The sequence below is a fragment of the Babylonia areolata genome, chromosome 13, assembly GCF_041734735.1.
Source record: "Babylonia areolata isolate BAREFJ2019XMU chromosome 13, ASM4173473v1, whole genome shotgun sequence".
Taxonomy (NCBI): domain Eukaryota; kingdom Metazoa; phylum Mollusca; class Gastropoda; order Neogastropoda; family Buccinidae; genus Babylonia; species Babylonia areolata.
In genome coordinates, this window is record NC_134888.1 from 3,440,811 (window position 1) to 3,464,312 (window position 23,502).

The 23,502-nt window shown below is 45.8% G+C and overlaps 1 protein-coding gene across 7 annotated transcripts in view; it reads right to left on the reverse strand.

Moving 5' to 3' along the window:
* The window catches only part of LOC143288987 (uncharacterized), a 59,809-nt gene that overhangs the window by 33,740 nt on the left and 2,567 nt on the right, over positions 1 to 23,502 (reverse strand). For 3 of the 7 annotated variants that reach the window (XM_076597721.1, XM_076597718.1, XM_076597716.1), the window contains exons 2-14: positions 20,990 to 22,842; positions 19,678 to 20,141; positions 19,274 to 19,382; positions 17,702 to 17,801; positions 15,516 to 15,687; positions 12,728 to 12,763; positions 10,485 to 10,565; positions 9,597 to 9,713; positions 8,389 to 8,487; positions 5,259 to 5,414; positions 4,187 to 4,279; positions 2,490 to 2,603; positions 583 to 678 (exon numbers count right to left, since the gene is read on the reverse strand). In XM_076597721.1, the coding sequence (XP_076453836.1) occupies positions 583 to 678; positions 2,490 to 2,603; positions 4,187 to 4,279; positions 5,259 to 5,414; positions 8,389 to 8,487; positions 9,597 to 9,713; positions 10,485 to 10,565; positions 12,728 to 12,763; positions 15,516 to 15,687; positions 17,702 to 17,801; positions 19,274 to 19,382; positions 19,678 to 20,141; positions 20,990 to 22,832 (3,480 nt within the window). In that variant the 5' untranslated portion in view covers positions 22,833 to 22,842. The remainder of the gene's footprint in view (positions 1 to 582; positions 679 to 2,489; positions 2,604 to 4,186; positions 4,280 to 5,258; positions 5,415 to 8,388; positions 8,488 to 9,596; positions 9,714 to 10,484; positions 10,566 to 12,727; positions 12,764 to 15,515; positions 15,688 to 17,701; positions 17,802 to 19,273; positions 19,383 to 19,677; positions 20,142 to 20,989; positions 22,843 to 23,502) is intronic. The other 4 variants (XM_076597720.1, XM_076597722.1, XM_076597715.1 and 1 more) reach the window with 2 other exon arrangements.

Genomic DNA, 23,502 nt, shown 5'->3' on the forward strand with positions numbered 1-23,502 from the left:
TGGTGTACAGGTTTGTTGGTGTACAGGTGTGTTGGTGTACAGGTGCACAGTGTTTTGGTGTACAGGTGTGTAGGTGAGCAGGTGTACAGGTGTGTTGATGTACAGGTCTGTAGGTGTACAGGTGTGTTGGTGTACAGGTGTACAGGTGTGTTGGTGTACAGGTGTGTAGGTGTACAGGTGTGTTGGTGTACAGGTGTGCTGGTGTACAGGTGTGTAAGACTAAATGTGTGCAGGTGTACAGCTGAGCAGGTGTTAAGGTGTGCAGGAATCCAGGTGAGCAGGTGTACAGCAAGCAAGGCTAGTGTGCCGCTAGCAGTCTTACTTTTTTCCTCTTTTTTTTTTTTCCTTCTTTCTGTTATTGCTTTTCATTCCCACACACACACTCAAGCACACACACACACACACACAAACACCACCCCCCCACCCACCCCCCCCAGCTATACAACTCCTCCGCCCCCCCCCCCCACCTTTCCCTCCTGCACCCCCACCCACCCCCCAGCCATACAACTTGCCCCCCCACACCCCCCCACCCCACTTCGCTCCTCCACCCCCTCCCACCCCCACCCACGCCCCAACACTGACCTCCTTCTCCATGGTGGCCTGCAGGTCAGCCTGCAGAGAGCGCTGGGCACTCTCAAACTTGGCCTCCATCAGCGCCATCTCCACCTTCAGGCTCTCCTGCAACAACAAAGCACCGGCACCGGCACCGGCACCGGCCGTTATCAACACGGCTGTCTTCCTTTTTTTTTTTTTTTTTTTTTTTTGGCTGCCCTGTCATCTGCACCGTTTGTATTTGTATTTTGTATTCCTTTTAATCACAACAGATTTCTCTGTGTGAAATTCGGGGCTGCTCTCCCCCACGGAGAGCGCGTCGCTACACTACAGCACCACCCATTTTTTTTTGTATTTTTTCCTGCGTGCAGTTTTGTTTGTTTTTCCTGTCGAAGTGGATCTTTCTACAGAATTTTGCCAGGAACAACCCTTTTGCTGCCGTGGGTTCTTTTACGTGCGCTAAGTGCATGCTAGCACACGGGACCTCGGTTTATCGTCTCATCCGAATGACTAGCGTCCAGACCACCTCTCAAGGTCTAGTGGAGGGGGGGGGAGAAAATATCGGCGGCTGAGCCGTGATTCGAACCAGCGCCCTCCGATTCTCTCGCTTCCTAGGCGGACGCGTTACCTCTAGGCCATCGCTCCACAGTGGCATAATCACTTCCACGCTGCTCATTTCAAAGTCACACACCACCCCTCCCACTCCCCTCCATACGCAGCCACACCTGGGTTTGTCCGTCACAGCCCCAGTGAACCATCGACAGCTGTATTCCTTGTTCTTCTTCTTGGTTGTTGTGGGGGTGTTTTTTTTTTGTGTGTGTGTGTGTGTGTGTGTGTGTGTGTGTTTCGGGGGTGGATTGGGGGTGAGGGTGGGTGTGGGTGTGGGTGTGGGTGTGGGATTGGTGAAACAGAATTTTGGGATATTGTTGCTCTTCGTTAACACAGCTGTCTTTGTTGTTCCATCTTCTTGGTTGTTAGTTGTCGTTGTTTTTTTGTTTGTTTGTTTGTTCTTTCTTGGTTGGTGCAAACATAATGTTGGAAAATGTTGTTCTTTTACGTTTCGATGAGGAAACTTTTGTCCACTTCATTTACACACACACACACAGACATAGACACAGACACACACACACACACATGCACAACACAACCACACACATAAACACAACCGCACAAAGACATGCGCGGGGACACATACACACACGCACACACACACAACACACACACACACAACACACACACACACACACACACACACACACACACAAGGTCAGCCCTAAGAGCTGGTGCAATCTTGCCTCTTGAGTTTTAGAGTCACAGTCCTTCACAAAAGACTCAGGCTATGAAATCTCATCACAGTGGGGGAAATCACTGACCATACAGCCCACTCACCTTACAATAAATTTACAGTGCAATGCAGTACAATACAACACACCATACTTTACTTCACTTCAATAAGCTGCACTGCACTGCACGGCACTCCACTGCATCACAATATCATACAATACTGTACTATGCCATACCATACAATTCAATATGGTACAATACCATACAATTCAATACAATCAATACGACACAAAAGGAAATTTTCTTCCTAAAATATACGTTTTAAAGTAACATACCTAACCGTGACCCACTAGAGCAGACTCCGGCAGGGGGTCTGACATTCCTGTCCTGTGCAAAACTACTACTACCCACCTATGGCGGAGAAAAACGAAAGTAGCTACGGCCGATAACACAATACAACACGCTACAATACAACACAGTAAAGTACACATACTACACAACAATTCAATACAACACAACACTTTACATCCTACTACAACACAACACAATATACATCACACTACAACACAACACAAAACAAAACACAACAAAACACAGAACAACACGGCAGCTCCACCACGCCCCCCCCTCCCCTCCCCTGTCCGACCCCTGACCTTTTCCCTGACAGCTGAGTCCAGGTCCATCTCCAACCTCTTGACCTCTGTGCCCGCCGTGTGAACCCTCTCCTCCATCTCCTCCACCTTCCTCGTCTGCTCCTCCAGCTTGACCTGTCCCGTCACACGCCACCGTGACACGCCATGAAAGAGAAAGGTTCTCATTCAACGCAAACACGTTACACACACACACACGCACGAAAGTGATTCCATAGTTAAGACATACATGACACACCCTTTAACACAAACACACACACACACAAACACACACTCCCTACACATAACACAACACACTCCCTGCACACTACACAACACGCACAACACAACACACTCCCTACACACCTGCACACAACACACACACACACACAACACAACACACTCCCTACAAACAACACACCCACAAAAAACACGACACACACCCTTTCCACATCACAACACACACAAACATACAACAAACACAACACAACACACCTACAAACAACACAACACACCCCTTACACACACACACACACACACACAACACACCCACAAAAAACACAACACAAACCCTATACACATTGCAACACACACCCTACACACAACACAACACACACACACAGACAACAAACACAACACACCTACAAACAACACAACACACCCCCTACACACACACACACACACAACACACCCACCTCGTCTGCTCCTCCAGCTTGACCTGTCCCGTCACACGCCACCGTGACACGCCATGAAGGAGAAAGGTTCTCATTCAACGCAAACACGTTACACACACACACACGCACGAAAGTGATTCCATAGTTAAGACATACATGACACACCCTTTAACACAAAAACACAAACACACACACACACACTCCCTACACATAACACAACACACTCCCTGCACACTACACAACACGCACAACACAACACACTCCCTACACACCTGCACACAACACACACACACACACACACACAACACAACACACTCCCTACAAACAACACACCCACAAAAAACACAACACACACCCTTTCCACATCACAACACACACAAACATACAACAAACACAACACAACACACCTACAAACAACACAACACACCCCTTACACACACACACACACACACAATACACCCACAAAAAACACAACACAAACCCTATACACATTGCAACACACACCCTACACACAACACAACACACACACACAGACAACAAACACAACACACCTACAAACAACACAACGCACCCCCTACACACGCACACACACAACACACCCACGAAAAACACAACACAAACCCTATACACATTGCAACACACACCCTACACACAACACAACACACACACACACAGACAACAAACACAACACAACACACCTACAAACAACACAACACACCCCCTACACACACACACAAACACACACACAACACACCCACAAAAAACACAACACAAACCCTATACACATTGCAACACACACCCTACACACAACACAACACACACACACAGACAACAAACACAACACAACACACCTACAAACAACACAACACAACCCTCTTCCACACTCCTCCCACACGCACACAACACCACACACCCCATACACACACACACAAACAACACAACACACCCACAAACAACACAACACAACACAACCCCACACCCACAAACCAAACCATCCTCACCCCCACACATCCCCCACACGTCTCCCCCCCACACACACACACTCACCCTCTCCATCTGCATGACCTTGAGGTTGGCCTCCTTGACCTGGTCAATCTTGTGCACCAGCTCCTGCTCCCTCTGGTACCAGCTGTCCTGCTCCTGTCAGCACATGGCATATCAGGGTTCGTCATTAACATTTTTTCACATGAGCGCCTGCGCTCTAGTTTCAGAATTTTGATGAGCGCAAACTGAAAACTAAGAGCGCACACTAAAAACCGTCAGCCTTCCTTTTTGGGATCAAACATTTCAGCATTTTGATTTTGCACGGCCGCGAAATCGATCGTGTGCTCCACTTTTCTACTCTTCAAGTCTGAAGAGCGCTCTTTTGCATAGCCTCCCCTGATTCACTAGGCCTACTTCCGGTTGAACTAACAAAACGTAAACAGACGGCTTTCAAACTTCGGTAAATGCAAAACGATCGCGCTTTTGACTCTTGTTTGTGATGGACAATGGAATAACAATTTAGATACAGTAGTGTATGCTTATGTCTTTTCAAAATCAAGAGCGCAAGCGCTCTGAGTCAAGGAATTTTCCAGAGCGCAATTTGTTTTTTCAGACCGTTCCGCTCAGCGCTCCCGTTAGTGACGAACCCTGCATATCCAAGGATTTCACTCTCCAGATGTTTTCAAACACACGCACGTGCATGAGGTACACGGTACTCACAGTGTCAAACACGCACGCACATGCACACATAGTCCAACATACTATCACCATCATCATCATCATCATCATCGAAAAATCGATAACAAAATGCCCCCCCAAAATAACTTGAGGATAAAAAGGAAAATTTTCTACCTAAACTTACGTTTAAATAACATACTTACCGTGACCCAACTAGTGCAGACTCCGGCAGGGGTCTGACATTCCTGTCCTGTGCAAACTACTATCTGCCTATGCGGAGAAAACGAAAGCAACTACGGCCGATAGCCTCCCGGAAGTAGGTAACCTCCCCTTTGTTCCGCTGGCTAGCCATCATGACTCCTGTTCCTATGCTCTTCTTACGGCTAAGTTTTTTTCGTATGAAACATTACAAAAAAAAAACAAAAAAAAACAAAAAAAAACCAGCAGCATCCCTCACCTGGTGGAGTCGATCCTGGCCCTGCTGGGCCCGTTTCTCGGCCAGGTCACGGGCCTCCTTCAGCTGATCCCAATCCTTCTCCATCAAGGCCGCTCGCTCCTTCTCCACGGCCAGCATCTCCTCCGCGTGGTGCTGGCTCTGGGTGGCCGAGGCCAGCTGTTCCACACAGGGTGGCTTGGTTACCGTAAAGTGGAGTGAGGGCCTAGAGGTAATGCGTCCGCCTAGGAAGCGAGAGAATCTGAGCGCGCTGGTTCGAATCACGGCTCAGCCGCCGATATTTTCTCCCCCTCCACTAGACCTTGAGTGGTAGTCTGGACGCTAGTCATTCGGATGAGACGATAAACTGAGGTCCCGTGTGCTGCATGCACTTAGCACACGTAAAAGAACCCATGGCAACAAAAGGGTTGTTCCTGGCAAAATTCTGTAAAAAAAATCCACATCAATAGGAAAAACAAACAAAACTGCACGCAGGAAAAAATACAAAAACAAAAGGGTGGCGCTGTAGTGTAGTGACGCACTCTCCCTGGGGAGAGCAGCCCAAATTTCACACAGAGAAATCTGTTGTGATAAAAAGAAATACAAATACAAACACAAGTTCTGTCTATTGAGTGCACTGGTATGTATGCTGCACCCACTAAATTTTGAAGAAAAAAAAAAGGAACTTCATACATACATAAGCCGCACTGACTTATAAGCTGCACTTATTAGCGGTACCGGAACACATACCAATACTACAGAAAAGCTGTCAATACTGTAGGTTATGAAATAAACACAAGCAGAAACAACACAAAGAAAAGCAAGCGAAAATTCTGCTAGTGCCACACACACACACACACAAAATAAAATCCTCAAATAAGCCGCATCATTGTATTAGCCCCAGAGGTTGAAATTGGGAGAAAAACTCGCGGCTTATAGACCTAACTTTACGGTAGTTGAGAATGTTAAAGATCCCTCAGCATTTTGCACAGCCATGAGGCCAGTGAGTTCATATCCACTGTGTCTAGGGCTCGGCATGGAGTGAGGGCCTAGAGGTAACGCGTCCGCCTAAGAAGCGAGAGAATCTGAGCGTGCTGGTTCGAATCACGGTTCAGCCACCGATATTTTCTCCCCCTCCACTAGACCTTGAGTGGTGGTCTGGACGCTAGTCATTCAGATGAGACGATAAACCAAGGTCCCGTGTGCAGCATGCACTTAGCGCACGTAAAAGAACCCACGGCAACAAAAGGGTTGTTCCTGGCAAAATTCTGTAGAAAAATCCACATCGATAGGAAAAACAAATAAAACTGCATGCAGGAAAAAATACAAAAAAATGGGGTGGCGCTGTAGTGTAGCAACGCGCTCTCCCTGGGGACAGCAGCCCAAATTTCACACAGAGAGATCTGTTGTGATAAAAAGAAATACAAATAAATACAAATAGGAAGGTGGGTCAAAATCCTCTCCTTCTGCCACTCTGACCTTCCCTGGCTTCAGGCGGTTACCCGTTCACACGTGAGTGGAGTGAGGAAAACCCAATCTCTGAGGCTGCCTTCACCTCTACACTCCCGTCTCACTCACTACGAGCGGTGTCGGATCCACTCTGTTTACGCATACCCAGATTCAAACACTCGACTGTTGGCCGCCGTTCTTTCTCTGTCTCTGGGACCTTGCAATTGGAATGAACATCAATGTTCCTACTGTCACACACTCATGTATGCAAGACTTTGCCAAGGTAAAAAAAACAAAACAAGAGAGGCAAGGCCTTCAAGACTCACTTGTGATACACTTTAAAAAAAAATCTAATCGTTAAAATGTGTTCTGTATTTGTTATTATAAAGCTTCGCGTTAAAAAAAAAGAAAAAAAAGTCCTAACCAGATTCGAATTAAGTCCCCTAGCATTAATTACAGAGTAATTTCCCCTTTTTACTATCTGCACCAAAACGTTTGCAAAATAAATAAAACTTCCATGCTTAGCAAAAGAAGTTCCTGTTTGAACAAAAAATGATAATAATGACTGCTCTTGTTGTTGGGTCAGAATATCAGATCAAAGTGCCAAGTTTAGAGAATACAAAAAATATAAATATAACAGTAAATGCAGTTTGCATATAAGTAGGCTTCATTTATTTTTTTTTGTTTTTGTGCCCATCCCAGAGGTGCAATATTGTTTTAAACAAGATGACTGGAAAGAACTGACAAAGTATTTGCAGAGAAAATGTCAATGTTAAAGTTTACCACGGACACACACACACACACACACACACAGACAACCGAACACCGGGTTAAAACACAGACTCACTTTATTTACACAAGTGAGTCAAAAATGATATGCTGTGCTATAACGTCCCTGAAACAAATGCACTCAATACCGGGACAACATTTAGTCCATGATGAATTACAGTACAGTCAATCTTGCTGATCACTAGGTCTCTTATCTGTTCCTCCAAAAAAGAATTTAATTTTGTAGACAGCAACCTAACATGGTCAAGTACTGTATCAAAACATCTTCCACATTTTGGGTACATTAGTTTTGAGTGTAAATTCATTACGGAACTGATCATGCAGTTTTTGACTCACTTGTGTAAACAAAGTGAGTCTATGTTTTAACTCGGTGTTCGGTTGTCTGTGTGTGTGTGTGTGTGTGTGTGTCTATGTGTCCGTGGTAAACTTTAACATTGACATTTTCTCTGCAAATACTTTGTCAGCTGACACCAAATTAGGCATAAAAATAGGAAAAATTCAGTTCTTTCCAGTCATCTTGTTTAAAACAATATTGCACCTCTGGGATGGGCACAACAACAACAAAAAATGAAGCCTAATTATATGCAAACTGCATTTACTGTTATATTTATATTTTTTGTATTCTCTAAACTTGGCACTTTGATCTGATATTAACTCTGTAATTAATGCTAGGGGACATAATTTGCTTTAAACTGATCTTTCTCATCTTAAACATTACATTTTGAAATTATACTCAATAGATAAAAAGCTTGGATTTTTTTTTTTTTAAGTGTATCACAAGTGAGTCTTGAAGGCCTTGCCTCTCTTGTTTCTGGATAATTTGCTAGAGGTAACAGAACGTAATCACATATATATCCCTCATCGACCCACCCTTTGTGTTGTGGCTCAAAACCGATGTACGTTATAAACTTTCTACCTGTTCCTTCATGTCGTCAAGCAAGTCAGCGGAATTCTCCTTCTCCTGTTTCAGCTCTTCCACTGTGTTGGCCAGCTCCTTCTCGAAGCTGTCGATCATCTGCACAGCACACGGCACGCACAATGTCAAAGCACGCGTGCGCGCAATTTTACATGGTCAAAATGCGTGAACTAGTTTACACGATCGAACATGTGTGCCACTTTACACCGTCAAACGCGTGTACTAGTTTTCACGATCAAAAATGTGTGCCACTTTACACGGTCAAAAAGCGTGTACTAGTTTACACGATCGAACATGTGTGCCACTTTACACCGTCAAACGCGTGTACTGGTTTACACGATCAAACATGTGTACCACATTACACAAACGTGTGTCCTGATTTACACAATCATACATGCATACCCATTTATCTAACTGAGCATGTGTACCTCTTGACACAATCCAACATACGTACCAGTTTACTTGATCAAACAAGTGTACAACTTCAGACAATAACACGTGTGTCCTAATTCACACAATCAAACCTGTGCACCCATTTACACGATCAAACACATGTCCCAGTCGACACAAACACATGTACAATTTTACACAGTCGAACACGGGTCCCAATTCACACAAACATTTGTCCTAGTTCACACAAGAATATGTCCCAGACCAGTCTACATAAACATGTCCCAGTCTGCTGCCGAACATGTGTCCCAGTTTACACAAACACAAGCCGCACTTCACAGTCAAACATGTGTCCCAGTTTACACAAACACAAGCCGCACTTCACAGTCAAACATGTGTCCCAGTTTACACAAACACAAGCCGCACTTCACAGTCAAACATGTGTCCCAGTTTACACAAACACAAGCCACACTTCACAGTCAAACATGTGTCCCAGTTTACACAAACACAAGCCGCACTTCACAGTCAAACACGTGTCCCAGTTTACACAAACATGCGTCACGTGTCCCAGTTTACACAAACTTCTCCGTAACAATTTTCCACCCCACACTGATGTCAAGTGTAAGCATTCTAGACCCCCCACCCCACCCACCCCCCAACAACCCCACCCCCGTGGTAAGAGCACACAGTATAAACGCCCATCATCATCATCATCATTACTAAAAAAAAAAATTATCGAACACGTGCTCCAGTTGACACAAACGTGTAGTCCTTTTTCTTTAAGGAACACGTGTCCAGTTTTACAACGAGGGACTGACCGCCTGCTGCTTCTGCAGAGTGTCTTCAATCTGTGACTTCTCCTTGGTCATCAGGGCCAGGTACTGGTCCTTCTCCGCCTCTCGTTTCTTCCATCCTTCCACCACTTTGGCCAGTTGCTGCACACACACACACACACACACACACACACACACATGCGCGCGTACATGCAAACTTACACACATACACACACACACACACGCACACGCACACACATGCATGCAAACACACACACACGCATGCAAACACAAACACACGCATGCAAACACACACACACGCATGCAAACACACACACACACACACACACACGCAAACACACACACACGCATGCAAACACACACACAACACATTTTAATATCACTGATAGTGAAAAGACGCTAAACTAAAGAACACACACATATAAACACACACACACACACAGACATACACACACAAAAAGACAAATACATACATGCACACACACACACACACACACACACACACACATTCTAAAGAACATAGTCTGATTATAAAATGTGTGTGTGATTGTGTATGTATGTTTGTGTGTGTGTGTGTGTGTGGGGGGGGGGCAGGAAGGGGGGGTGCATGCATGCATGTGTATGCATGTGTATGTATGTGTATGTATGTGTGTATGGGGATGCACACGTATGAGTGTGTTTGAAGTCTTGTAATATCAGAAAGTTGGAGTAACACTATTTGTGCAGTATTCGCTCTGTTCACAAAAGACATTAACACACACACACACGCTCACAAAATAACCCCCCTAAATGCCTTATATATGTCTCCTCTCTCATCTGTTTTATACACATACATACATACGTACACACACACTTACACACACACACACGTAAACACACACACACTGACAAACATCTCGACAACATACATACCTTATCCAGCTGGTCGATCATGATATCTTTACGCTTGTCAGTCGACACCGCCACCGCAAGCTGCTGCTGTATTTCCAACAACTGAAAACCACACCATCAATAACAGTTCACTTCATGTCATTTTCCTGATACAGACAATCAATAACAGTTAACTGATCTTCTCCAAGCAGATGTCTTTCTTCTTCTTCTGCGTTCACTCATATGCATACGAGCGGGCCTTAACGTGTATGACCGTTTTTACCCCGCCATGTAGACAGCCATACTCTGCTTTCGGGGGTGTGCATGCTGGGTATGTTCTTGTTTCCATAACCCACCGAACACTGACATGGATTACAGGATCTTTAATGTGCGTATTTGATCTTCTGCTTGCATATACACATGAAGGGGATTCAGGCACTGGCAGGTCTGCACATATGTTGACCTGGGAGATCATAAAAATCTCCACCCTTTACCCACCAGGCGCCGTCACCGTGATTTGAACCCGGGACCCTCAGACTGACAGTCCAACGCTTTAACCATTCAGCTATTGCGCCCGTCAAGCAGATGTCAAATCAACAAGAATTTGATCTATCAAGCAGGCATACATGGAAGAAAGTGATTTTGGTCTTCTTGAAGCATATGTACAATCAATAACAAATATTCTGATCTTGAAGCATCTTTGTCAAGCAAACACACAATAACCAACAATTAACATGATCTTCTTCCGGCAAAACAGACAACCAATAGCAATAAATTTGATCTTCTTTGAGCATAGACAATCAATAAGACAATTTCATCTTTTTAACCCTTTGAGCCCTGACCACCGCTTCACTGGTGGTAGAGAAAAATGACATAATGCCTAACCACTGGTTGAGCGGTGCGTAAACACTTGTGTTGTGTTTTGCTATTGGTTGACTTATATTGAAGAACCAATCAGAAAAACCGTAATATTCTGACATTAGTAAACGTAGTACCAACATGGCCGCGCCTTTTCACTGTGTTTTGTGCATGTGCTTTGGATAAAAAAGATTGATTTTCTTGGTGGGAGATCAGTACATGTATGGAAAACTTGCACAGGGTGGAAAAAAAAAAAAAAACACACAAAAAAACACGAAGCTACAGACATCGTTTCCATGGTCAGCACAAGCCGTTGCTGTGGTGATAGAAATTACGGCGTCATTTTCTTCCCATTTCCATGGTCAGCACAAGCCGTTGCTGCGGTGATAGAAATTACGGCGTCATTTTCGTCTCATTTCCATGGTCAGCACAAGCCGTTGCTGCGGTGATAGAAATTATGGCGTCATTTTCTTCCCATTTCCATGCTCAGCACAAGCCGTTGCTGCGGTGATAGAAATTACGGCGTCATTTTTGTCCCGTTTCCATGGTCAGCACAAGCCGTTGCTGCGGTGATAGAAATTATGGCGTCATTTTCTTCCCATTTCCATGCTCAGCACAAGCCGTTGCTGCGGTGATAGAAATTACGGCGTCATTTTTGTCCCGTTTCCATGGTCAGCACAAGCCGTTGCTGCGGTGACAGAAATTACGGCGTCATTTTCGTCCCGTTTCCATGGTCAGCACAAGCCGTTGCTGTGGTGATAGAAATTATGGCGTCATTTTCGTCCCGTTTCCATGGTCAGCACAAGCCGTTGCTGTGGTGATAGAAATTACGGCGTCATTTTTGTCCCGTTTCCATGGTCAGCACAAGCCGTTGCTGCGGTGACAGAAATTACGGCGTCATTTTCATCCCGTTTCCATGGTCAGCACAAGCCGTTGCTGTGGTGATAGAAATTACGGCGTCATTTTCGTCCCGTTTCCATGGTCAGCACAAGCCGTTGCTGTGGTGATAGAAATTACGGCGTCATTTTCGTCCCGTTTCCATGGTCAGCACAAGCCGTTGCTGTGGTGACAGAAATTACGGCGTCATTTTCGTCCCGCTTCCGAAACCAAAAACATGGCGGGAAGACCGTAAAATGTGTTTGAAAGCGTGTGGCCGACCCAACGACCAGCTGAACTCAATTTCTTCTCTTCGCTTGCCAGGCATAGGGGCAAGGGTTAGCATCAAGAGTGGGGAAGTTTGTTGCTGCTGCCAGCTGGCTGCTCAATGGTTCGCTTCCCTACTGCAGCACATTATCAGTATACCAGCTACTGCACCACATTATCAGTATACCAGCTCCTGCACCACATTATCAGTATACCAGCTACTGCAGCACATTATCAGTATACCAGCTCCCTTCCTACAATGACCAACGGTCCATTCTGCTTACCTTGGCATTCAGGCTCTGAATCTGCTGCTCACAATGCTGAAACAAGTAAAGAAAAGAAAAAAAATTGGTTTTGTGTGTCACACAGAATTTGGGAGAAAGGGGGTGAAAAGAAAAGAAAATGAGTTTTAAAAAAACGATTTTAAATAAAAATAAGATATAACAGTTTATCAACAATAGTTCTGAAAGGAAATTTTCTTCCTAAAATTACGTTTAAGTAACATACTTACCGTGACCCACTAGTGCAGACTCCGGCAGGGGGTCTGATTCCTGTCCTGTGCAAACTACTACCCGCCTATGCGGAGAAAACGAAAGTAGCTACGGCCGCTAAAATATATATATACAAAGCATCTGCACACAATAAACAAATCTTTTCAAATATAAATGTAACGCATGTGCACACACTAACAGATGCATACATAGTATCTCTCTCTCTCTCTCTGTCTCTTCTTCACAAACACGCACACACACACACACACACACAAACATCAGCACACACATGACCCAACAGCCCCACTTAACTCTCTCCATACGAACGACGAAAGAGACGACGTTAACAGCGTTTCACCCCAATTACCATCATCAAAATATTGCAAGCGGAAGGCTCTTATACTGAAGACGTGAATGTTGACAAAGAATACCACAATTCTGATGACGGAAGCTAAAGCTTGGGTCATTCAGACACCCACTGGTCATCCGAGGGGTCTGTGTAGAGCAGAAGAGAGGACTGGCTGTACTGAGTGAGTTAAACAATTCCCCAAGAAACTGTTGAGGGAGAGGAAGACAGTAAGAACGCTGTTGCAGAATGAATAAAAAAAAAAAATAAAAAAAAACATTTGCAGAAACCATGGCTTTGACGCACGACCAGCAGACCTGAAGGAATGCGGTGAACAGTTCTTCTGTGCGGGGGGCCCTAGTAACTCTTCACAGAGTTCAGGCCATGCCCAATATCCCTACGTATACCTAACAGCGTGTAGGGAAAGCATTTTTCCTTGCTTCTAACAAACTGGACAAAAAATATATCAAGCAGTATTTTCTCCAAAGAGACAGGATTTCATGACGTTCATCAGTATTTGTTTCACCAAAAGTTTTCAAAGAACAAAAACAAAACCAAAAAAAACCAGCCCAAACACCAGCTGCTGTAGCAAAGTGGTTAGCATTACGCCCTCATGGCTGGGAGGACGCGGGTTCGAATCCCAGAGGAGGTGGGTTTTTCAGCGTGCGGCCGGCTCCTACCCAGAGCTGCAAATGCTATGGGCTTAAATGGGGGAGACTGGGACCACAAAGCCGAGTGTCATCCACTTCATAGATGTGTCTCTGAGTGCGTTGCTCTAATTTCCTGACCAACACTGCAGGTGTCTGTATCTTTCGGGCCTGGTTGACGCCGGGATATCATTATGACAGGGAGTGCAGAGTACAACCTTGTCACATAGTCCCAAGCCTAAATGGACCTCCATAGCAGCAGCAGCATCATCATCATCATCATCGTCCTCCTCCTCCTCCTTCATCATCAAGTCATTCGGATGAGACGATAAACCGAGGTCCCGAAAGCAGTATGCACTTAGCACATGTAAAAGAACCCACGGCAACAAAAGGGTTGTTCCTGGCAAAATTCTGTAGAAAAATCCACTTCGATAGGAAAAACAAATAAAACTGCACGCAGGAAAAAATACAAAAAAATTGGGGTGGCGCTGTAGTGTAGCGACGCGCTCTCCCTGGGGGACAGCAGCCCCGAATTTCACACAGAGAAATCTGTTGTGATAAAAAGAAATACAAATACAAATACAAGATAAAAAATAACAAGAGAGACAAGGCCTTCAAGACTCACTTGTGATACACTTTAAAAAAAAAAAAAAAAAAAAAAAAAAATCCAAGCTTTTTATGTATTGAGTATAATTTCAAAATATAATGTTTAAGATGAGAAAGATCAGTTTAAAGCAAATTAAGTCCCCTAGCATTGGTCTTGTAGGTGATTGAACATGCCATTGGGAAGAGGACAGATTAAAGACATGAGGAAAGAAAAAAAAGAAAAGACAACAGAAAGGAGAAAAATGATGATGGAAGGAACAAAAAAAAAAAAAAAAAAAAAAAGAGACAAAAGATATAAAAAAAACAAAAAAAAAAAAACAAAACAAAAAAAAACGAAAAAAAAAAAAAAAAGAAAAAAAGAAAGAACCTTCCAGGGATGCTGAAACTATCCTGCTCACTTGCAGAACTTTTAGGCATCCACTGATTTCTCCGAAAAAAAAAAAAAAAAAAAAAAAAAGTCCCCTAGCATTAATTACAGAGTAATTTCCCTTTTTTGCTAACTGCACCAAAACGTTTGCAAAATAAATAAAACTTCCATGCTTGGCAAAAGAAGTTCCTGTTTGAACAAAAAATGACAATAATGACTGCTCTTGTTGTTGGGTCAGAATATCAGATCAAAGTGCCAAGTTTAGAGAATACAAAAAATATAAATATAACAGTAAATGCAGTTTGCATATAATTAGGCTTCATTTTAAAATTTTTTTGTGTCCACCCCAGATGTGCAATATTGTTTTAAATAAGATAACTGGAAAGAACTGAATTTTTCCTATTTTTATGCCTAATTTGGTGTCAACTGACAAAGTATTTGCAGAGAAAATGTCAATGTTAAAGTTTACCACGGACACACAGACACACACACACAGACAACCGAACACTGGGTTAAAACACAAACTCACTTTGTTTACACAAGTGAGTCAAAAATGAAAATAAAAAACCCAAACAAAAAAAACAAACCCAAACAAACCCCCCCAAAAAACCCTACCTTCCTCCTATAGCGCTCCTTCTCCAGGCTCTCCCTCAGGTAGGCATTCTCTCCGTGCAGAGAGCGCTCGGAGGCCGCCGACATGCCGGACATGTCCGAGAACATCTTGAAGGAAAAGCTGGGGAAGCTTTCAAACATTTCCGGCATGTCGTCTGGCCCCTGGGCGCGGAATCTGGGGGAAAAGACAATTGCACATGGTTACTGCTGCGCTTGGGAGAAGGTTCTGGTGTCCTGGGTTTGTATTTGTATTTGTATTTCTTTTTATCACAACAGATTTCTCTGTGTGAAATTCGGGCTGCTCTCCCCAGAGAGAGCGCATTGCTACACTACAGCGCCACCCATTTTATTTTGTATTTTTTCCTGCATGCAGTTTTATTTGTTTTTCCTATCGATGTGGATTTTTCTACAGAATTTTGCCAGGAACAACCCTTTTGTTGCCGTGGGTTCTTTTACGTGCGCTAAGTGCATGCTGCACACGGGACCTCGGTTTATTGTCTCATCCAAATGACCAGCGTCCAGACCACCACTCAAGGTCTAGTGGAGGGGGAGAAAATATCGGCGGCTGAACCGTGATTCGAACCAGCGCGCTCAGATTCTCTCGCTTCCTAGGCGGACGCGTTACCTCTAGGCCATCACTCCACGACTCTTGACTGCTCTGTCCAACACGCCATCTCTAGCATCTCATCACGGGAGCTGTCGAGCAAGTTGGCCAGTGTGCATTTGTGGTCAAGGAGCAGGTCACCCGCACACACATACACACTCACACACCATGCACATACCTTTCACACTAATACACACCGCCGAAACACACAAACACACACACACACTATGCAGATACCCTGTACACACACATACACACACACACACCATGCACATACCTTTCACACTAATACACACCGCCGAAACACACACACACACACACACACACACACTATGCAGATACCCTGTACACACACATACACACACACACACACACACCATGTACACATACACGCCATACAAAAACATACACTAAAATATACATTATACACACAAACACACTTATACACACAACATCCACACACACACATACACACACACATCATGCACACACAGACATGTGCATACAGCCACACAAATACACACCATGTACACACTCGTACACATACTTACACACCATGACCATGCGAACAGACACAACACACACACACACATACACACACACACACGCACATGCACACGCACACACACACACATGCATGCACACGCACACCCCTGTCAAGTGTTTGTAGGAACAATCAAGAAATTTGGTGCGCACATTTTGAATTTGGTAGAAACTCTGAGCTACATCAACAAACGTATATCATATCTACAAGGCATACAAACACTTGGGCCTACCTGCAACACGGTGGAACTGCTACGATTACGATGATTGGTCCACTCAATACGGTTTCAATAAAAACACGCTTGCAATAAGGTCAGTATCACCACATGAGGCCAAAGTTAGTAGTGAATGCCCTGGCCTCGTGATCGCTAGGTCTAGAGCATGTGTGTGAAAGCATACAACCTTGCTATGTAGTAGAAAATAAACTTGTCGGAAAAACGTTGACGTTGGCGTAAGATGGGAACAAAATGCAATCGAACGTAACAAAATAGGGCGAAATCGGAACAGCTGTGCATCTCTGAAGGTGAGAGAGAAAAGACATTGGCCCGTGTCTGTGACCCTTCATGCCCTGCTCTCATGGTGACCTCAGTTTTGATACCCCTCCACTTCTGTGCTTGGGGTGAGTCCTGTCGATGTCTTTAGTGTCGGCAGATTCACTGGGGGCTGTTGTTTGAGGGACGTGGTGGCGGTCTCCACTCTGGGAGGGAAGCTCACTCAGTCTGGCTCCGCGACTAAACCATTATTGTCGTTTAGTAGGGGGCTTAGCAGGTGGTGTCCTAAATACGTTAAATCAGAACAGGCACCACTGAACACCACCGAAGTGACTCAGCAGCAGTGCAGGGTCTCCTCTGGTGTGTGGCCTCCTGTCGACCTAACATCGATGGTTCCCTGCGGACCGCTGACACCGGAACTGTGATGGACGAACCTGGGTGTGGGCCGCTGTATAGGGGAATCTGAATGAGCGGCAATGGGAGTAATGCCACTGAAACGGTGCAGATGATGGGGCAGCAAAAAAAAAAAAAAAAAAGACACTGGCCCTTACCCTGAGAGAGAACTGGCATCCGCCTCGTGCTGATAATGGGCAGGGGGGCGGTCCATCAGCAGGTCGCTGGCCGAATCGGCAAAGTCAAAGCCTCTCTGGTCTGCAGACACAACACTATCGCTTATACAGTACAGACAATAAAGTAATGATGATGATTGTTGTTGCTGATGATAAATGATGATAATCAACTTCCATCATAATCATCACAGTTATTATTGTTGTTTTCATCATCATCATCATCATTATTATTGTTATCATTGTTATTATTGTTGTTTTCATCATCATCATCATCATCATCACCACCACTATTATTATTGTTGGTTTGGGTTTTTTGTTGTTTTTTTTTTACATTATCTTCATTATAATTATTATCATTATCTATTATTATTACCATTGTTATCTTTATTATCATTATCATTATTATGATTGCTGACATTACTTTATTATCATTATTATTTTTCTTCATCATTATCATCACTGTTACCGAAATCAATATCATCATTACTATATCATATCATAATCATAAAGTACCCAATTAACACAACAGTAATTCACATATGTGAAGGTATGGACATAATGACATATAGGGCCAAGTTCATGAGACCCACTGTATATCAGCATTAGAAAACATGTCAGTATGAAAAGCATGGACATGCACACAGATACAGCAACATCACAAGAATTTGAAGAAGATTTTAACTGTGGGCATTTAAAAAAAAAAAATAACACCAACAACTGAAGATCTTAATTACGCAAAACATAAAAATTCTTACATGCAGCCACACACGCACACACACACTGCACTAACATTCTCTTTCATGGACACAAAGGACACACACACACATACAGTGACAGTACCCACACGCACACACACACACACAAACACGCACATAACATATATCCACTAAGCTCACATACACACACACACACACCAACACACACACACCAACACACATACACAACAGACGCTCCCCTCCCTGTATATACATCCCTCTATCAATATCAACAGATATATAAATATCATATACATATAAATATACAAAATAAACAGATACATGCAGAGACAGATGTATAGACACGTATCATAGACAACATGCAGATACAGATATATATATATATACATACGTATCATAGACACGCATGTATTGTATTTGTATTTGTATTTCTTTTTATCACAACAGATTTCTCTGTGTGAAATTTGGGCTGCTCTCCCCAGGGAGAGCGCGTCGCTATACAACAGTGCCACCCATTTTTTTGCATTTTTTCCTGCGTGCAGTTTTATTTGTTTTTCCTATCGCAGTGGATTTTTCTACAGAATTTTGCCAGGAACATCCCTTTTGTTGCTGTGGGTTTTTTTTACATGCGCTAAGTGCGTGCTAGCACATGGGATCTCGGTTTATCGTCTCATCCGAATGACTAGTGTCCAGACCACCACTCAAGGTCTAGTGGAGGGGGAGAAAATATTGGCGGCTGAGCCGTGATTCGAACCAGCGCGCTCAGATTCTCTTGCTTCCTAGGCGGACGTGTTACCTCTAGGCCATCACTCCACTCGCTCATGCCCCAGACACTGACCGTAGCCAGGGTGGTCCCTGGGCAGCCTCAGCATGCTCTGCAGAGCGCTGCGCACCTCCTCCATGCCCTGAACTTCACTGGTCGTCGACCCTCCTCCGCCCTGTCTCTCCTGAACAACAACAACAATAATAATAATAATGGATACTTATATAGCACACTATCCAGAAATCTGCTCTAGGTGCTTTACAAAAACGCTTTTGTTAACATAAAACATTACATCAATGTTACTCACACACACCAAAATGTGACTACACAAACTTAACACTGCTAAGATCGCTCAAACCACCCAGCTCTGGGCTGCTGGGTTTGTGTGACAGGCGCTGAAATGCAGACAGACACTGTATCGGTGTGTACAGACAGCGAGAACCTTCCACAACCTCCCACCAACCCACACGCCCACCAACCTGTCGCTGCTGACTCTCAGACTGCTGCAGGTGACCCACCTGGGTCACCACCGCCTCCGCCTGGTGGTGCACGAGGTGGTCCCCGTCCGGGGACTCCATCCCGCCCAGCCCTGCCGTCTTCTGCTGCTGCTGCTGCTGCTGGAGTTGTCTCTGCTTCTCAAGGAGGCGCTGCTGCTCCTGCTGCAGCTGCTGCTGCTGTTGCTGCAGCTGCGCTGACCGGCTGTTTGCACCTCGGGGTCCCACTGCCGCCGCCCCCCCTCCGCTCTTTGGCCTGGCCGAGGATGGCGCCGACAGTGTGTTGCGGCCGGAGGGGTGCGAGGGGTTTGCCGTCGGGGGAGCGATGCTGGTGGCGGAGGCCCGCTGGGCATGCTGGCCGCGCTGAGGGGGTGGGGGCCGCTGGGGCGCGGATGGGTGGGGGTGGGGGTGGGGGTGAGGGGGGTGGTGGGCGGCCGCTCGTGTTGCAGCTTGGTGGTGAGGAAGTTGGGGGGTGGCGGGGGTGAGAAGAAGAAGAAGAAAAAATATATTCTTTGAGGAGAAAAATTAGGAACATTTTATATGGCAAAAAAAAATCAATCAATTAACCAGAGAAGTCAAAGCTTTTGAAGCAGGTACCATGCACCAATACACATCAACTAAACACATACATATAAAGCAGAAAATAACGCATTCAGCAACATCAGCTGTGCACTTGTGCACAAACACACATTCACACACACATGCAATCAAACACACACACACACACACACACACACACAAACACAGCATTATCTTTACCACAAAAATATCTGGAATCAGCTTCACGTCTTTCTCTGGTCAGTGGGAACAAAGGGGGCGGGGTGAAGACAGAGAAGTGGAACTTCATTCTGACCGCAATATTTTCATTTCACAATGGCATCAAGTCAGAAGTTACACCAGTGTTTTGTGTGTCTGCAAGCCAACCGCATCACACACAGCACTGAAACAAATCTTGTTCAGTTCATGCTCCGTGAAACCTATATGGAAAAAAAAAAAACACAATAAAAAAATGCCCCCAAAATATCAAAAAAAACCCAAACACCATAACCCATTGAATCTGTTCCCAAACTCTGGCTAATTAGTGAGAAGAAAGGCACACTGAGCAAAAATTTGACACACACACACACTTACACACACACACAAAGTGGCATCCCTGACAAAGGCAACGACACAGGTGCTCCAAACACCATGCAAGCCATTACCCCCCACCCCCGCCCCAGGCCCCCACTCACCCCCACCCCCAACCCCCTCACCTCCCCACCCCCAACACCCTCACCCCCATCCCCCCCAGCCTCACCAGCAGCGTCCTGGCTCCCGGGGATGGAGGCGTAAGGTCGGGCGGAGCGGGACTGGTTGCTGTAGCGGGTGCTGTTGGACTCCTTGCCCACCCCGCTCACCCGGCTGTTGCCCACACTGCTGGTCGTGGAGTGCAGGGAACCCTGGGAAGATGTCCGCGACAGCAGCGTGGTGGTAGTGGTGGTGGTGGTGGTGGTTCCGACTGCCGCAGTGGGGAGGGACTGAGCCGCAGCCATGCCGCCACTACCGCTACCGCTACCCGCCACGGCGCCATCCCCGTCCCCTCCTCCGCTGATGCCGGCCACGGTCACCGCGGCTCCCTGCACTGCCGGTCGCTGGCTGTGGGCGCCTGTCCCCTGCTGTCTTGAGGAGCCCACGCCCACCGCCACACGCCCACCGGCTCTCCCGCTCACTCCTCCTGCTGCTGCCCTCTTGTCGGCCGCCCTGGCATCCACGCCGGTCTGTAGCCGGTGGCCGGCGTTGCGGATTTCTCGCCCGTTACTGCCAGCGGGGCCTCCTCTGGTTTGCCGTTTGTTCTGTAGCTGTTTAGGTCGTGCCGAAGGCTGATGCTGCTGCTGCTGGGGGTTTTCCACCGAGCCCGGCTGAGAGTGGGACCCCTCTCCCAAATCCTGGTTCGGACTGGCACTGCTGTGTGAAGGTTTTGGGAGTGTGACGACGAGCGTCGAGCTCAAGCCTCCTCCCTGCTGTTCATCACTTGCGGGCTGATGGACGTGGCTGGCTGCCCCTGGGTTGGCTAATCCATCGTCGTGTTCGTGCGCTTTGTCCTGTGGGTTGTGGGTCAGAAAGTTGAGCTCCGTCACCCCACCCCCAGCTTCCCCGTCCTCAAGGAAGGGGTCGTAGTCCAGATCTTTTCTTTCCATGTCTCTGGACTGGTGCTGGCCACTGTGGCTGCTGCCATGGGCCAGGGAGTTCTCCTGATCACAGGGCACATCGTAGCTCAGTGGATCTGCACTCCTTGGGTCGCTGACATCATCTCTGCCGGTATCCTCCCTTCCATACAATCCAGCATTGTCCTCCTCACCTTCCTGATCCTGGTCCTCCCCTGGATACAGCTCCTCCCCCTCCTCCCTCTCCAGGCTGTCGTACAGGTGGGCTGAGGCATTGGGGTCATCACTAAAGGGAGGCAACTGCACCATCTGAGTTTGCAGGAAGTGGTTTCTCATGGTCAGCGACATGTAACCTGCTCCCCTGTCCAAATCCAGGTCATCATGACCCTCGATGATGCGAACGTTTTGAGAGTAGTCCCCCAGCAGCATGTTTGTTCTTGCCGTGCCGGAGAAATAACCCACCTCCTCCGATCCGTGCAGCTCTGGCCGGTCATCCATGGCGTCTTCTGACTGCACAAAGACGCCTCTTGGAATGAACCTCTGGTCCATCGTCGGCAGGTCATCCCCGTCCGAGTCATCAAAGTTCAGCACCCGGGCCGGGGAGAACATCATGTTGTCCGCGTTGTTTCCCTGACCCTCGTGCTCCGGGGCCAGGCTGTCGGCGACAAACACGTGACTCCCCAAGGGACTGATGCAGGATTCCGGGTTCTCCTCCCCCACCCCTTCCTCCTTCATCACCCCATTGTCGCAGCTCTCCGTCAGCTCATCGTCTTCCTCCAGGTCCTGCCACTCATCGTTGCCGTCCTTGGCCTCAGCTTCCACATCCACAGCACCATTGTCGGAGGGGAGAGGCCCGTCCTCCTGGGCACCTTCTCCCTCCCCCGCCCCATCAGCCACCTGCTGAAAGGCCGTGATCAGCTGGTCCGCCAGGTTCAGGGCAAAGTCAGCCATGTGGGCCGAGTCGGCTGTGCCATCACCGCTGGGAGCATCAGCCATGGCTGCCTTCCTGCCGGAAACCGTACAAAAATAATACACCTTCTTGTTGTATGGATCCACATGTACATATTGTGTGTATCAAAAACAAGAAAGAAAAAAAGAACAAGGTTGATAGGAACCGCCAGTTTAAGGATTCTGTACAAACCATAAAGAATTCAGAAAATGGTGACCACACACATGCATGCATGTTTGCATCTCCCTTGCATCTAAAAAAAAAAAAAAACATACATGGGAAGGAGCTATCATTTTCAACTATTCAGAAAACTTTTATTTATCAAAATCTAAGTCTTCTTCAATTTCATCATTACAAGTGCAGCAGCACTTTGCACACATTGTACATAAATAACAATACTGTTACTTGCTCTTTTTTCTTCTTTTTTAATGCAAATTCCAAATTGATTTTATACAAATCACAAATTACCTTATGCGGCAGATTTACTTTACATTATTTCTGCATGTTGACTGATTGCTATGATGACACAGTGTCAGGATTTTTATCTTTAGGGTCTTTGGCATCAGTGTTAACTGAGAAAATGGTGTTACTTTTTTCTTTCTTTTTTTTTTGGCCCAAGGCCCTTGCATATGTTTGGAATGAACCGATAAACTAGGCTGTGAGTATCTTTAACATGGAAAGTTTAAATGCTTTAAATTATAAATCAAATCTACAGAA